Here is a 15,882-nt window from a genome sequence, read left to right on the forward strand (position 1 = left end):
AAGCCATTCGATCTGCAGCCCTTCCGTAATTGCGAAAAGGTCGCAGATGACGACGTGGAAAAAAAATCTGTACCGCGCAGGTCCGACGGCGAGTCGTGTGGAACATTCGCAGTACAGATAAGGCAAAAACAAAGCCGGTACACGCGGACGCCGCTGCTGCCAGAGCCGGATTCCGCATGCGGCACCCCATCGCCCGTGTGCAGGCGGCCTCACATGGTGGTGAAATCTTCAGCAACAAATCCACCGCGGGTTCTGAATCTACATCATGTCCATTTATGCTGCGGGCTTCAAATCCTTGAAATAGAAGGATTCAAATTCCCAGCATTTCCTCACTTTAATAACTGCCCCTTTTTATGTCCATATTAGTCCACCACTGGTTCACGACGTATCTGCTGCGCGGTTTCCGTTGCTGAAAGCCCTCAGTAGATCTGCACCGTGTGAAGGCAGCCTACGGTCAGCAAACCATGGGGCACGGGGCGTTCCCATCGCTGTGCTGAATATTTGGTGGAAAAAACGGGTATATAAAGGGGAAAAAAAATGGATGTGCGCACCTTTGGACCGAAGAAACGAACCACTTGCGACCCCAAATGATGATGGAGTAAAGGCTGACAACAGTTGTAGCTGAAGGTGTTCGCTGAGGGACGGAGATGTTACAAATCTTAGAAGTGGCCTCCTTAGTATCTTTCACGTATGACGGAAATGATGATAGAAATGGTTATTTTATCCACACAAACACGGGCGTTCTGGCTAAGATTTTAGGTCTAACCACTATGGGGACCATCTCTATACAATTTGGGTAAAGCAAAGAAGGTGGAAATAATAACGAGGTTCGCGTTATAGATTAATTGTAATTGGTCCTGGGTTATAAATTAGTCGTCCAGAGCTGGAATCAGAAAGCTGAGGGGCTAGATCTGACAAGAACGCCCTTTGGTGAATCTTCTTGGGTGTTCTGGTGTTCCGGCATCTGTCTATAGATAGAAGATTTAACACCTTTCTTCTTGCTAGTTACAGCAATGCCCAATAAAGGTCAACGAAAAATGGGAATAAGGTTTAGGCCATATTAGTGAAGATAAATGGGCCGCAGGGTTGTGTGATCTCTCGATCTGAAAGGCAACGAGTATCCGAGTATCGCAGATGTATTTAGTGCGTGGAGTTTATCGTACACCATTAAAGTTGTATAACATGGGTATTAGATGAAACTCAGATGGTGCAGATTTTGATACTGGAGGCTCTGAGGATCTGTAATATTGTGTCCCCCACTGAGCCCTATGGAGTGCAAAAAACAGCATTGTATTCTGAGAAATAACACACACAGGCAGCAGACGTGGGTCCGTGTTTTCCTTTCCCTGGGTTCATCAGTAGATTTAGTCCCAGCAGAGCTTCCTGTACAATCCACTTTATATCAGATAGACTTTGGCCATTGTGATGCTTCAGCAGTAGGGCGAAGGTACCGCAGCATGTTGGTGTGCAGCCAGGTGAAGGGGCGCCCTCTGTACAGGTAGATTACAAGACTTTCCAGGAACGCCTGTATGACTCGTCACTTTTTAGGCCGACTGTGCCCGCCAGTGACCCCTTGCGTACTTCTCCGGATATTTTCTCCTCTGTGCTGCGGAGGTGCCAGCCGGCGCACATGTGCACTGCAGAGAATGCAGCGCCGATTTCGAAATTGACATTTCGGAATCGTCACAGGTCGGAAGGCTTCTATTGACTGCAATAGAAGCCATCCGTGCCAGTCCCACACGAAAATGGAGCATGCAGCAATTCTTCCACAAGCGGAAATCGCAAGTGATTTGCACTTGTGCGTGGAAGAATCATTTTACATGGCTTGCTGCGGAGTCTGCTGCAAAAATCCGCCCGTGTGCATTGGGCCTTACACTAGCATAAAAATCTCTGCTTGTGAACCGACACCTCAGATGATCTGAACTAGGAGTTATTGGGGTTCGCCTCCCATTAGAGGACGGCCCGGACATGTCACCGGCTGATGTCACCTACTCATTAGACCTGCATGTGTTGAGTATCTGAGTATTAATCTTCTGTTCCTTCCCTCTTCAGGAAGAAAAGTGGGAGGACCCCGGCGCAGGACAATGAGGTGACGCTTTACTTCTGATTTTTCAGCATCCCTTTCCCGACCAGCCCATGTAGATTAATGAGCTAGCAGGTTGGTGCCTGCAGCCCGGTAATGTATGTGCTATGTTTAACCCTTAAGGGCCAAGGTGTTTCACTTCTAAAGGTCCAGAAACTTTTTCAGCTACCAGAATTGGTTTGCTGTGTGTTTTTTTTTGTTTTGTTTTTTTTTCTTTCCCAATGACTTATTAGGGCTATTATATATTATAGATTTTTTTTTTTTCGTTTTATTAGAGGTAAAAAGCTAGAGGATTTTTTTTAAATTTTGTGTTTTTTTTTTTTGCTTTTTTTTCCATTTTTTGGAGTAGATTAAGAAACAAAAGAAAAACGCCTGTAGAATGAAGCAGCCCAAAAGGTGAAATATTGCTCTGGGCACCAAGATCTAAAACACCTTTGGCCATGAGCTGGTTAAGCTGAATAATGGCCCCCAGTGAAACCGATCAGCTGTTTCCACATAGGGAAGAGGCTTCCCTGCTGCCCTCTTCCAGACATCATTCTAACTGAGACTACTTTGAATACAAAGTCTCCATTTGTTCTTGGGTCCTGCACAAGAGGTAGCTGACATCTGTGTCCCTAGACCATACATAATTCATGGGGAGAGGGGGATAAGTATCTGGTAGCCGCTGATCTCCCTACAGAACAAAGGATCCGCCACGTTGAAATCAAACCTGCCTAATTCTTGTCTTCATGATATCTGCAGGGTAGAGTCGGGAGACTCCTGTAAAGTGTTGATGTGTTAACTGATCCGGCTATAATACAAGATCCACCAACATTAATGTATACAGGCAGCTCAGGAGTTTATATTGTGCTACCACAAGACATAACCCGTTTAGCACCCTGCATCATAAGGCGTAGTGACCGATGCCATAGATCTCCGGCTCTGTGGTCACAGTGTTTGTACACACGTGATGGTGACTGATGGCTATGGACAACAATGGCCATAATTGTAGAACACTTAGATCCCGCCTGTATAACTAATTAATAGCAATTGTGGCATCACAAGCGAAGGCCCATTTAGACCCAATGATTCTTGCTCACAAATAGCTCAAAGCCATCCTTTGAGTGAGAATCGTTGGGTCTAACTGCACGGACATCGTGCACTTTTCATTAACGAGTCGTTCATCTTTGTCTTTGAGCTAGCTGAAAGAACGACTAGCCTTATCGGTGCCTCAGCGGGATACCGTTGATACTATTTCAGCTGGTATCCCGCTCAGAGAACAGAGCCGTCCAGCTGTGTTCTGCATACATCGCTCAGAGCGCTCAGCTGTATACTAGCTGTGTGCTCCGTGAACACAGCAAGAGTATGCAGGAGACAGCGCTGCAGCTGTGTTCTGCATACCCTTCTCGGAGTGCTCAGATAGCAGGCCCGCTTGTCTTCTGCATACAGTGTGAGCCTTTATTTACACACCTATGCAAAGTTAACGCTCAAAACTGTCACTCAAACTGCAGTTTGAGCAAATTTTAAGCGATCATCTTGCCGTGTAAATGCACACAACGATTATCGCTCAAAAGATTTGAGTGATAATAGTTTTCTAAATGGGGCCCTAATGAGTTCACTCGTGTATTGACAGTAAAGACCCATTTAGACGGGACAATTGTCGGGCAAACGATGCCCAACACTCGTTCCCGCATGTACTAGCTCGTGTGCTTTTGCACAGGAGCTAGTATTGTTGCTACACAGTGGGTTGGCTGCAGGAGATTTCACTCCTCGCTCTCCCCTGCCCCACTGCATTCACTTAGCATAGCGGCTGTTCAGTACTGAACGGCTGCTATTTACATTGAACTCTCATCGATCAGGATTTTATGCAGCTTAATCGTTCAGTGTTAACAGCAGATATTCACTACCGAATGGCCGCTATGTTAAGTGAACGGAGAGGGGCAGGGGGAAGAGCGAGGAAAGAAATCTCCTGCAGCCACCCCGCTGTTAAGCAACGATACTAGCTCCTGCGCAGCAGCACATAGTACATGCGGGGACGAGTGTCGGGCATCGTTTGCCCAATAGTCGTCCCGTTATATGGGGCTTTAAGTCTAAGTCAGCTGTGTTAAAGCTGTTGTAAACTTAGACTTTTGATGGACTGTCCTCCAGGATAAGTTATCAATCATAGATTATTGGGGTCTGTCTCCGGGGATTCCTACTTATCAGCTGTTCACCACAACACTTTTGTACAGAGCAGACTTCTGCAGGAAGCGGCTCTATTCTTACTGCAGTAGGTAGGCTGAAGATTGCAGCGCAAATTCCCACTGAAATGAATGTGAACTTAGCGCAGTGGTCAAACTTGGTATTACAGGCAAAGAGCAGAGCTACCTGTTTCCTGCAGTAATCGACTCAGTGCATGGGCACACGGGCCTGCTGAGCAGCTGATCAGTAGGGGTCCTGGTTGACGGACTTTATCGGATCTACTATTGATAACCAGTAGTAGGCCATCTATAGTTTACAACTGGACAACCCCTTTAAGGGCCAACCCTGGGACAAACTAAGCCACATCCTTAAGGGGGGTTATAGAGAACCTGGCACATGTGAATCAATGAGGTTAGGAGTACAATGGGTGGTCCTGGTCAGTAATTTACAGCTAGCACCATATGAACACTTATGCAAGAAAGGTAGTCAGTTGCTGAGACTGCTTACTAGACTCCGCCCTGCGTAAGCAGTCAGTCGCTGAGACTGCTTACTAGACTCCGCCCTGCGTAAGAAGTCGGTCGCTGAGACTGCTTACTAGACTCCGCCCTGCGTAAGCAGTTATTTAAGTCTCTAAATTAGAGGTTCTACTGACTTTTCTCCGAATGAGTCAATCTGCGACGCTCTCCCCGTTTTATAATGTTGCCTGCAGCTGGTACCGCGGTCTTCAGTGTGATAGATTCCCTTTTAAAATTATCCAATTTTTTATTGCAATTAGAGAAAAACCCTATTGTGTCATTGTGGTTAAGGCTTTGTTGTATAATGAATGTGTAAATATAGTTGTAGATATTAGTATTGTTTCATTCTGTACCCGCCATATAAGGCTGGTTTCACATTATTGGATTTGAATTATGGGTTTTGCTGGTAAAATGCGGGCATTGGAAGGCATGTACGTTCGACTTTTTTTTCCTACAAACTCGCAGATACAAATTGTGTATTCTGTGTCCAGAAGACAAATCGCAGCATGCTCTATGTTGCCGCTTATCTGTGCGGACGGCCACCACTAAAGTCAACGTAGGCATCTGACCCCACAGCCCATATGCAATTACCATTGCATATGGGCTTGCGGGTACCCGCATAATCACTAAGTAACAGCACGGGAAATACAAAGAAAGAAGAAAAGCCCTGTACTGCACATGGCTGCCTGCCAGCCTTCGCGGTCATCTGCAATACAGGTACTTGCAGAACGCAGGGTCACCGGCTGTGCTCATAGCTGGAATCCGCTGCCCGCCTTTCGCATGCAGAATCTGACCCGCTCGTGTGAGCCCAGCCTTAAAATGCGAAATCTAGCTGATTAGAATATCAGAGTAATTGTTTTCAGTTGTTCTTTAAATGTACAATGTCTTGTTTTTTACAGAAAGATGGAAAAAAAGAAAAAGCTGTGGTGGACCGTGTTTTTTTTGCCAGAATCGGCCGCATCCTGAGGATATTAGTACCCAAAACGTTCTGTAAAGAGGTATTGGATGTTGTGTCTTAATTTCTTGTTCACTGAGCTGCATTTGCAGACGTTTAAAGCATCCCTCCAGTTATGGACCGGAAGAGAAGCGAGGGTGTGTATTAACTGCAGTTGTTCTTCTCTGCTGTCCCTCCCATCTGATGATCCCAGGTCCTGTTTTTCGGGCATCCAGACTACCTAATCTGCACAGTGCGTTGGTAGTGTTAGACTACCAATACAGTATATGTGCTTTTCTGATAGGCCAAAGTTGCTCATCTGATCAGCATTGGCCAGTCAGAAAGAAGTGTGCATTAAGTAGTTGGAACATTTGCAGCCATCTTGTATGGGTGAAAGTAGCATACGAAATTGACGTATCAGAGGGGCTGCAGAGAAAACGACTGTAGGTAATGTTACCCCCTGCCCCTCCTGTCCTGGGCTAGAATTTTGTCCTGAAACAGGAGGGTCACTTTAATATTTCCCTGTGATAAATAATCACTGAATACAATTTTCTGCTACAGAGTGGATATCTGACGCTAATAGCCATCATGCTGGTTGCCCGTACCTACTGTGACATCTGGATGATTCAGAATGGCACTTTCATTGAAAGGTATTTATCACCCCAGTTCATTCTCTGAAGTCTTTGCAGTTGTTAGATTTCAATCCCTTAGCCCTTTTCTACAGGGTATTGGCAGATGGGCCATTGGTTGCCCATGCACAACATTGGCTCCATTCTTAGTGGCGCAGACATAGTTGAGCGTTAAGCTCCGCTATTTTCATCAGGCCCTTTGAAATTAATGGAGTGGTGCAGCTCCATTCATTTAAGTGGGACTGACGGAAATAAGTGAGTACTGTGCTCGGCTAGATCTGTCTGCCTCATTGAAATGAATGGAGCCACCGCCATGCACGTGTGACCAACGGTCCATTTGCCACTACACTACGTTATTGGGTTAAGAGATCATGAACTGTGAAATGGGGGGTCCTGAGTCCTCATGATCCAGACCCCCACTGACAGGAAAACTCCTTTAAGGCCAGTTTTACATGAGCATGTTATGTAGCATTTATGCACTTTTATTACAGATCTCAGAATAGAATATTATAGGGATATACACGCCTGTAATACCCTCGTGTGCAACTGGCCCTGTTGGCTATCCCTGTATGATTTATGCTTTCCATATAGTAGCAAAATCATGTACATTATGGTGGCATTAAAGGAACTGCCATGTATAAGCGGAACAATCCGCTGCCCATCTTTACAGACTCGTCCTTGCTGATTCCACTGCTGTTTTTTTTTTTTTTGTTTGTTTGTTTGTTTCCTCCTAGACCCCCTTGTTTGTCTGCAATGGCTTCCGTTACTTTCAGATCTCGATGATAGTGGGCGATAACCACCGTCCTGTGCCACTATTACATGGCATTTCACATTGACACTGGACAGTGGAAACTGCCCACATGACTGGTATTCAAACGTAATGGGAGCCATTATGAGTGAATTTGAGGGGCTAGGGGAAAAAAGTAAAACAGTGGAGGAATTGGCAAGGATGCGGTTATAAAGGTATTCTGTCTGTTCCACTTGTAAGAGGATGCATCGGTTTATCTTTAAAGAGAAGCCATCTCCATAATCTTGTGGGGACTTGGGTGGTCAGTGATCCCCTTCAGTGTTGCACAGCGCCACCTGCTCACCAGAGCTAGAAGACTAGGAGAGGGACTAAGGGGAAACTTTCTAAACTAGTGCAAAGGGAAAATGTTGCCCAAAGCAGAAATTTAATTTTGTTCTTTCATTTTCCAAGACTTCTCTGCAAAATAGCAGCAACTACCTGATTGGTTACTCTGGAATATTCTGCTCCTCCCATTGTGTTAATTTTCACACTTCTCTTTTTCTCCATGTCTGGAGGTTTTCATTAATCAGCTGTTAAAAAAAAAAAAAAAAAGGCTGCCCTCCCGGCCTTTGTTAGATAGGGATGTGAACTTAAGCCCCCACTGTCACCTATACAACCTCGTTTACAGATGTAAATGTCAAATTGGCATTTCGTGTTGGAGATTAGAAAATATCTGCATTTCTGTGGATCACTTTATTTTTTATGTTCCTCCTGAAGTTCGTAAAAACTATTATTCCTCTTTTGTTGCAGCGGAATCATAAGCAGAGATAAAGCTGTTTTCAAGAAGTACTTTTCCCAGTATATAGCGGCAGTTCCACTGGTAACACCTCATGGATATAGCCAGTGTTGACAGCACGGCGCATGCTTTGCATGCCGTAGAGTTTTGCAAAAGCTCAGAGTGCAAAATTCTTGAGTTTCAGTGTCTTCAGAGTAATATACCAACTTGTCTGCTCTGTAAACTGGCCTTCATGTCAATTTATGCTGCAGGTTTTCATCCCTTCAAAAGAGAGTAGAAATCTGTAGCAAATCGACACGTGTTGATTCTTTTTGCAAAAATTGCAGTGGAAATTCTAGTCTTGTGTGGATGTGCCCTTTAAGGGGTTTTCCACTGAGAATATTATTGATGACCTATCCTCGGGACAGGTCATCAATAGTTGATCGGCTGGGGTCCGTTGCCTGTGACCCTGACCGACCAGCTGGTTGTGTGCCTGCTGACAGTGCCGCAATTTCACAGCAGTTGGAGAGGAAGTGGCAGAATTCTTTGCTCCAACCTCTTTGTAGTGGCTGGCGCTTATTGAAATCAATGGGAATGGCTCCCATTGATTTTATTAAGCGCTGACCCCTACACAGAGGTCGGAGCAGAGACTTTTGCTACTTCCACTTCGACCCCTGTGTAATTGCGGCACTGTCAGCAGGCACACAACCAGCTGATTGGTCAGGGCCACAGGCAACGGAACAGACCCCAGCCGATCAACAGCGTTTTGTCTTCAGCCCCTGCTAAAATGCTGCGCTGAGCCTCCATTCATTTCAATGGGGCCTCTCAGACTAGTGTTTTAGCGCATGCTAAATTGAACGCTGTATGTAATATTTTTCAGAGTTGCAGGGCACTTTTGATGCCCTTCATCACCCATTGAAATGAATGGAGTGTGTTTACAAATGCTGTAAAGCACAGTTCTTAACGCTGCTTACTAATGCCAACAGGAGGGGAAAAAGTGATGACCTCATCGGCTTACTTTGCCTGCGTTGTTACTGCACATAATATACAATAAAAACCCAGGCAAACGCGCACAAAAACACTAAAATGCTGCGCTAAAAAAACCACAGTGTTTCTGCAAGCGCTTGTGTGACATTGGGAGCTTCCAAACATACCAGAATGTGTTGCTGCAGAAATCCGCACCAAACTGCACGTCTAACATGCGGATTTTCGTGTGGATTTTCTGCATAGCTGGATATTGTGGTACGTATGGAGGCATCCTATGATCCTCCGGCGCACCGCAAGCTGTATATAATATACTTGGTCTTGTGTAGTAAAACCGCTACAGAAGAAAGTGTCCTTGTAGCAGCCAACCAGAGTTCATCTAAGACTACAAGGCTATATGCAACGGCCGCTCTCCCCGGCACGTCCGACGTGACAATGCGACGGCCGCTCTCCCCGGCACGTCCGACGTGACAATGCGACGGCCGCTCTCCCCGGCACGTCCGACGTGACAATGCGACGGCCGCTCTCCCCGGCACGTCCGACGTGACAATGCGACGGCCGCTCTCCCCGGCACGTCCGACGTGACAATGCGACGGCCGCTCTCCCCGGCACGTCCGACGTGACAATGCGACGGCCGCTCTCCCCGGCACGTCCGACGTGACAATGCGACGGCCGCTCTCCCCGGCACGTCCGACGTGACAATGCGACGGCCGCTCTCCCCGGCACGTCCGACGTGACAATGCGACGGCCGCTCTCCCCGGCACGTCCGACGTGACAATGCGACGGCCGCTCTCCCCGGCACGTCCGACGTGACAATGCGACGGCCGCTCTCCCCGGCACGTCCGACGTGACAATGCGACGGCCGCTCTCCCCGGCACGTCCGACGTGACAATGCGACGGCCGCTCTCCCCGGCACGTCCGACGTGACAATGCGACGGCCGCTCTCCCCGGCACGTCCGACGTGACAATGCGACGGCCGCTCTCCCCGGCACGTCCGACGTGACAATGCGACGGCCGCTCTCCCCGGCACGTCCGACGTGACAATGCGACGGCCGCTCTCCCCGGCACGTCCGACGTGACAATGCGACGGCCGCTCTCCCCGGCACGTCCGACGTGACAATGCGACGGCCGCTCTCCCCGGCACGTCCGACGTGACAATGCGACGGCCGCTCTCCCCGGCACGTCCGACGTGACAATGCGACGGCCGCTCTCCCCGGCACGTCCGACGTGACAATGCGACGGCCGCTCTCCCCGGCACGTCCGACGTGACAATGCGACGGCCGCTCTCCCCGGCACGTCCGACGTGACAATGCGACGGCCGCTCTCCCCGGCACGTCCGACGTGACAATGCGACGGCCGCTCTCCCCGGCACGTCCGACGTGACAATGCGACGGCCGCTCTCCCCGGCACGTCCGACGTGACAATGCGACGGCCGCTCTCCCCGGCACGTCCGACGTGACAATGCGACGGCCGCTCTCCCCGGCACGTCCGACGTGACAATGCGACGGCCGCTCTCCCCGGCACGTCCGACGTGACAATGCGACGGCCGCTCTCCCCGGCACGTCCGACGTGACAATGCGACGGCCGCTCTCCCCGGCACGTCCGACGTGACAATGCGACGGCCGCTCTCCCCGGCACGTCCGACGTGACAATGCGACGGCCGCTCTCCCCGGCACGTCCGACGTGACAATGCGACGGCCGCTCTCCCCGGCACGTCCGACGTGACAATGCGACGGCCGCTCTCCCCGGCACGTCCGACGTGACAATGCGACGGCCGCTCTCCCCGGCACGTCCGACGTGACAATGCGACGGCCGCTCTCCCCGGCACGTCCGACGTGACAATGCGACGGCCGCTCTCCCCGGCACGTCCGACGTGACAATGCGACGGCCGCTCTCCCCGGCACGTCCGACGTGACAATGCGACGGCCGCTCTCCCCGGCACGTCCGACGTGACAATGCGACGGCCGCTCTCCCCGGCACGTCCGACGTGACAATGCGACGGCCGCTCTCCCCGGCACGTCCGACGTGACAATGCGACGGCCGCTCTCCCCGGCACGTCCGACGTGACAATGCGACGGCCGCTCTCCCCGGCACGTCCGACGTGACAATGCGACGGCCGCTCTCCCCGGCACGTCCGACGTGACAATGCGACGGCCGCTCTCCCCGGCACGTCCGACGTGACAATGCGACGGCCGCTCTCCCCGGCACGTCCGACGTGACAATGCGACGGCCGCTCTCCCCGGCACGTCCGACGTGACAATGCGACGGCCGCTCTCCCCGGCACGTCCGACGTGACAATGCGACGGCCGCTCTCCCCGGCACGTCCGACGTGACAATGCGACGGCCGCTCTCCCCGGCACGTCCGACGTGACAATGCGACGGCCGCTCTCCCCGGCACGTCCGACGTGACAATGCGACGGCCGCTCTCCCCGGCACGTCCGACGTGACAATGCGACGGCCGCTCTCCCCGGCACGTCCGACGTGACAATGCGACGGCCGCTCTCCCCGGCACGTCCGACGTGACAATGCGACGGCCGCTCTCCCCGGCACGTCCGACGTGACAATGCGACGGCCGCTCTCCCCGGCACGTCCGACGTGACAATGCGACGGCCGCTCTCCCCGGCACGTCCGACGTGACAATGCGACGGCCGCTCTCCCCGGCACGTCCGACGTGACAATGCGACGGCCGCTCTCCCCGGCACGTCCGACGTGACAATGCGACGGCCGCTCTCCCCGGCACGTCCGACGTGACAATGCGACGGCCGCTCTCCCCCCGGCACGTCCGACGTGACAATGCGACGGCCGCTCTCCCCCCGGCACGTCCGACGTGACAATGCGACGGCCGCTCTCCCCGGCACGTCCGACGTGACAATGCGACGGCCGCTCTCCCCGGCACGTCCGACGTGACAATGCGACGGCCGCTCTCCCCGGCACGTCCGACGTGACAATGCGACGGCCGCTCTCCCCGGCACGTCCGACGTGACAATGCGACGGCCGCTCTCCCCGGCACGTCCGACGTGACAATGCGACGGCCGCTCTCCCCGGCACGTCCGACGTGACAATGCGACGGCCGCTCTCCCCGGCACGTCCGACGTGACAATGCGACGGCCGCTCTCCCCGGCACGTCCGACGTGACAATGCGACGGCCGCTCTCCCCGGCACGTCCGACGTGACAATGCGACGGCCGCTCTCCCCGGCACGTCCGACGTGACAATGCGACGATCTTCTGCAGTGAGTCGTCTGCTTGTGAACGCTTTCCTAACTGTAACACTTTTACATTGTGACAATTCTCTGTATGTAGAATGCTCTTTATTGTACTTTGTCACACTTATGTTATTAACACCCTGCATGTGATGGTTTGCAGCGCAATCATTGGTCGCAGCACAAAAGATTTTAAGACATACCTTTTCAACTTTATCGCTGCCATGCCTGCCGTAAGTCTTATTTCAGTATTGATATTATTACACTGTTACTAATGATGAGATATTAACTGGATCTTCCCATCTCAGTGTTATGCTATAACCTCTAGGATCTGGTGGAGGTCTAACTTCTGGGACTCACACGGCTCCGTAGCACAAAGGGCCCGAAGTCCTTTCAGCTTTTTCCTTGCAGTGCAGCGCTCTTTGCTTCCTGCTAGAAGGAAACTGCAGCACAGCTTTATCCAACTGATTTGGGTATCATTGCTGTTTAGGGAAACGCTGAAAAATCCACATTGCTTTACCACTTCATGCCACAGCCCTTTTGCTATTTTCTTTCCCAAAAATAGGGGGGTCGGGGGGTTTAGAGCATTCACTGTGTGGTAATAATGACATGTTATATTTTACCAGTCAGTTCAATTATGGCAATACCAGATTTTTGTTCTTCTTTTTTTTTTTTTTGTGGCGGTGCAATATTGAAGTATTTATTCTTTTCTTTTTAAAATTAAAATGTTTCTTTTTGTGACCCTTTTTTTTGCCCCCCCCCCTAACTTTTTCTTTGAGAGCTTTTTTGTGCGGAGCAACCTCTTCCTTCTAGTTTTACCATTTTGGGGTACATGTAACTTCTTGGAGTGTTTTGTTTTCCTCTCTAACAATGTTGATATTAATAATGTCATATTTTAGTAAATTACAGACACAGCAATACCAATTTTTTGTAATTTGAATGCGACGACCTAGAAAATGTGTTTTTTTTTTTGTTTGTTTTTTTTTTAATTTTTGCTAGTTGACCGCTTTATTAATCTTATTTTTATTTTAGTCCTAATTGAGGACTAGAACTTGGGATTGTCTGATTGCACGTACAATAGATTGCAATACTTGAGTATTGCAGTATATTGTAGATTTACTGGTATTATTAATGCGCAGAAATTCATGTCAGGCCTAGGTGCCATCACAAGGCATCCAGCTGCCATGATACCAGAACAGCAGTCGTGTCTCAGATGTGCTGTTTGGGTGACAGAGGGAGTCCCCGACCTCTGCTGGACCATTTAAATGCCCCCGTCTGTATTGACAGTGGTACCTAATGGGTTAATGGCTTGGGTCAAAGTTCTCTTCAATTCTGTCTTGTTTCAGCTGTCAAAGACAGACAATCCTGCTGCATGTTTATTGGGGTTTGCCCCTGAGTTCACTCCACGATGCACTTCATACATGTTGCTCATTGGAAAGGGTATTGTGGGCCTTTTTTTTTTTTTTTTTTTTAAATTTTGTATTAACCTATCCTTTTAAAACGAATCCTCAGTCTCACAGAGGACAGGAGGAGGGGGTCTGTTTACAGGAGCTGCTGGGCATCAGAGCTAGCACAGCTCCATACATCGAGCAGTGGCTATGAATGGTACTGCAAGTGTAGACAGGTGACTGGCATAGGTGTCAAACCACCACCCGTCTTGTATCGATGACCTGTCCTAAGGATAAGATTTTAATAAAGTTCTGAAATATCCCTTTTAAGTAGCTCTGAGAGTCCTAGCTGTCAAACCTCCACCAATTATTAACATGTCAGACATAGAATTTTTTTCGATCTTTAAGATGTGTCGAAAGTTTGTAAAAACTTTTTAGTTACCCTTTAAATTGTCTGAAGTGCTTGCTAAAATGTTACTATTCAGGTACACGAATGATTTATCGCACACAGCTGGTCACTTCACGGAGGAGACTGTTTAATTGAAGCGTCCCCCTCATTGTGTCAGCCTTATGGGATGGTTTAGAACAATGCTCCAGGTCATGTGCGGGCAGGATTAGTTCATAGTCCCATCTTGTATAATCAAAGATTAGACCTTTGGACCTGCTTTGTGCCTGGCTTAACTTGTATTAATCATTCTCACATGATTTACCTTAAATACTTTGTAGATATAGATTTTACAATCTCTGCTGTTATCGAGTTGTATTTTGCTAAAGAAAAAAAAAAAAATCTGTTTATTATATATAACAAGTTCAGTTTGTGTATTAAATTTACATCAATTACACTAAAAATGTGCAATCAAACCTTTGATGGTACTTAGTTCTGTACATCACCCTCTTCCTCCATGTCCTGGTTGGGACATCTGTGCATGCATAGGCATATACTGATCTCTATACAGTCAGCAGACTGTCCTGGGCTGTATGAATGTCCTGCATCACACTGCATCGGGGGTTAATAGGGGCGCAGAATCCAATGGGGGTTGTAGAAGAATGCTAAAACTGCCCTGCCATTAAAATTATCCCTTCTAGGGGTGAATTCACGGCAGATTTACTGCAGAAATTTCTGCGGCTGCGAATCTCCTCCATACGTGTGACTGGGGATGATTTTACAGGACGCACATTGATTTCAGCACCTGGAGTCCCAGAAATGACTGCAACAAATCTGCCGCATGTGACTTGAACCTGAAGTGCTTCATGTTTTTACGCACGGTGTATTGATGCCTGTGCTGCTTGTTTGCAGATCTCATTAGTGAATAACTTCTTAAAATATGGTCTGAACGAGCTGAAGTTGTGCTTCCGAGAACGGCTGACCAAGCACCTGTATGATGAATATCTGACGTAAGTACCTACGGGAATTAATGTCTGTGTGTGCAGTGAAGTGGAATCTACTCAATAGGATAGTATACAATTACCGTGTTTTTTTGGACCAGCAAGAGCTTCCCCGGACTAAGGATACAACCAAAATGCGCATTGGGTCTTGCAATACATAGTGGCTTATGTCGCTGGTATCTGAATATGTGTTCTGCACACTGTGTGTATATTGTGATGTCTGTATTTGATTCTGTTTAACTTGAACACTGTGACTATTTTTATTTTTTTTCCCCCCTGCTCATGTAATGCCGATTTTATAGATACTGTCTTTTTATATAGGATTTATTTGTTATATATCTAAATATCCTTTATTTAATAATTTGGTCCTGTTATAGACTTTATTGGTGTGCTATTTAATTATAATACGCAGGACAGTTACTGTTTATAGGGGTATATTAAAATGGGGACGGAAAAGCTGCAGAATGTCTGCAGCGGAAAAATCTGCATGCAAAACGGAGTCAGAATCCACGGTTAGAGAGGCTTTCGACTCAAAATTGGCTGCGGACACACAGCTGATTTAGGCGGGTACAGCGCTCCTCTCAATGCTTTTACGTTCCGCGTGCCGTGGCTGCATCTAGTGGGTGCTCAGTTGCTAGTCAGGTGACGCTACCTCTGCATCACCTGACTAGTGGCTTAGTGCTGGCTAGTGGGTGCCGGAGCACACGGACAGTGCAAGCATTGAGAGGCGAGGGGAGCGCTGTATCTGCTTAAATCTGCTGCGGATACACAACTCATTTTGACTGTTTTAGATGCGGAAATGCTGCATGTATGTAAAGCGAAATAAGAAAAGCGACAACTAGACCTCATGTCCACGGCATGCGTGGACTCCGTGCAGAGAATCCCACATGGAATCCAGCACTGCCCGCGGCAAGGGGACACTACCTACCCGTCCGGATCCTCTGCGTGGCTGTGCCGGTCTTCAATCTTCTCCACTGCGGATGTGGGCAGGCGTGCCGACATCCATATCAGCAGCATAAATTGGCATACTGTAGATTTTAAAGAGACTGTCACCATCTCTCTGCACTCCTCTCCGAGGGCAGCACAATGTAGAGACAGTC

At 49.0% G+C, this 15,882-nt stretch overlaps 1 protein-coding gene across 1 annotated transcript in view; it reads left to right on the forward strand.

Moving 5' to 3' along the window:
- The window catches only part of ABCD3 (ATP binding cassette subfamily D member 3), a 50,840-nt gene that overhangs the window by 17,204 nt on the left and 17,754 nt on the right, over positions 1-15,882 (forward strand). The window contains exons 2-6 of the mRNA XM_066597374.1: positions 2,053-2,089; positions 5,658-5,756; positions 6,254-6,342; positions 12,172-12,241; positions 14,694-14,791. Coding sequence (XP_066453471.1) covers positions 2,053-2,089; positions 5,658-5,756; positions 6,254-6,342; positions 12,172-12,241; positions 14,694-14,791 — 393 coding nt within the window. The remainder of the gene's footprint in view (positions 1-2,052; positions 2,090-5,657; positions 5,757-6,253; positions 6,343-12,171; positions 12,242-14,693; positions 14,792-15,882) is intronic.

Source organism: Eleutherodactylus coqui, chromosome 3 (genome assembly GCF_035609145.1).
Source record: "Eleutherodactylus coqui strain aEleCoq1 chromosome 3, aEleCoq1.hap1, whole genome shotgun sequence".
Taxonomy (NCBI): domain Eukaryota; kingdom Metazoa; phylum Chordata; class Amphibia; order Anura; family Eleutherodactylidae; genus Eleutherodactylus; species Eleutherodactylus coqui.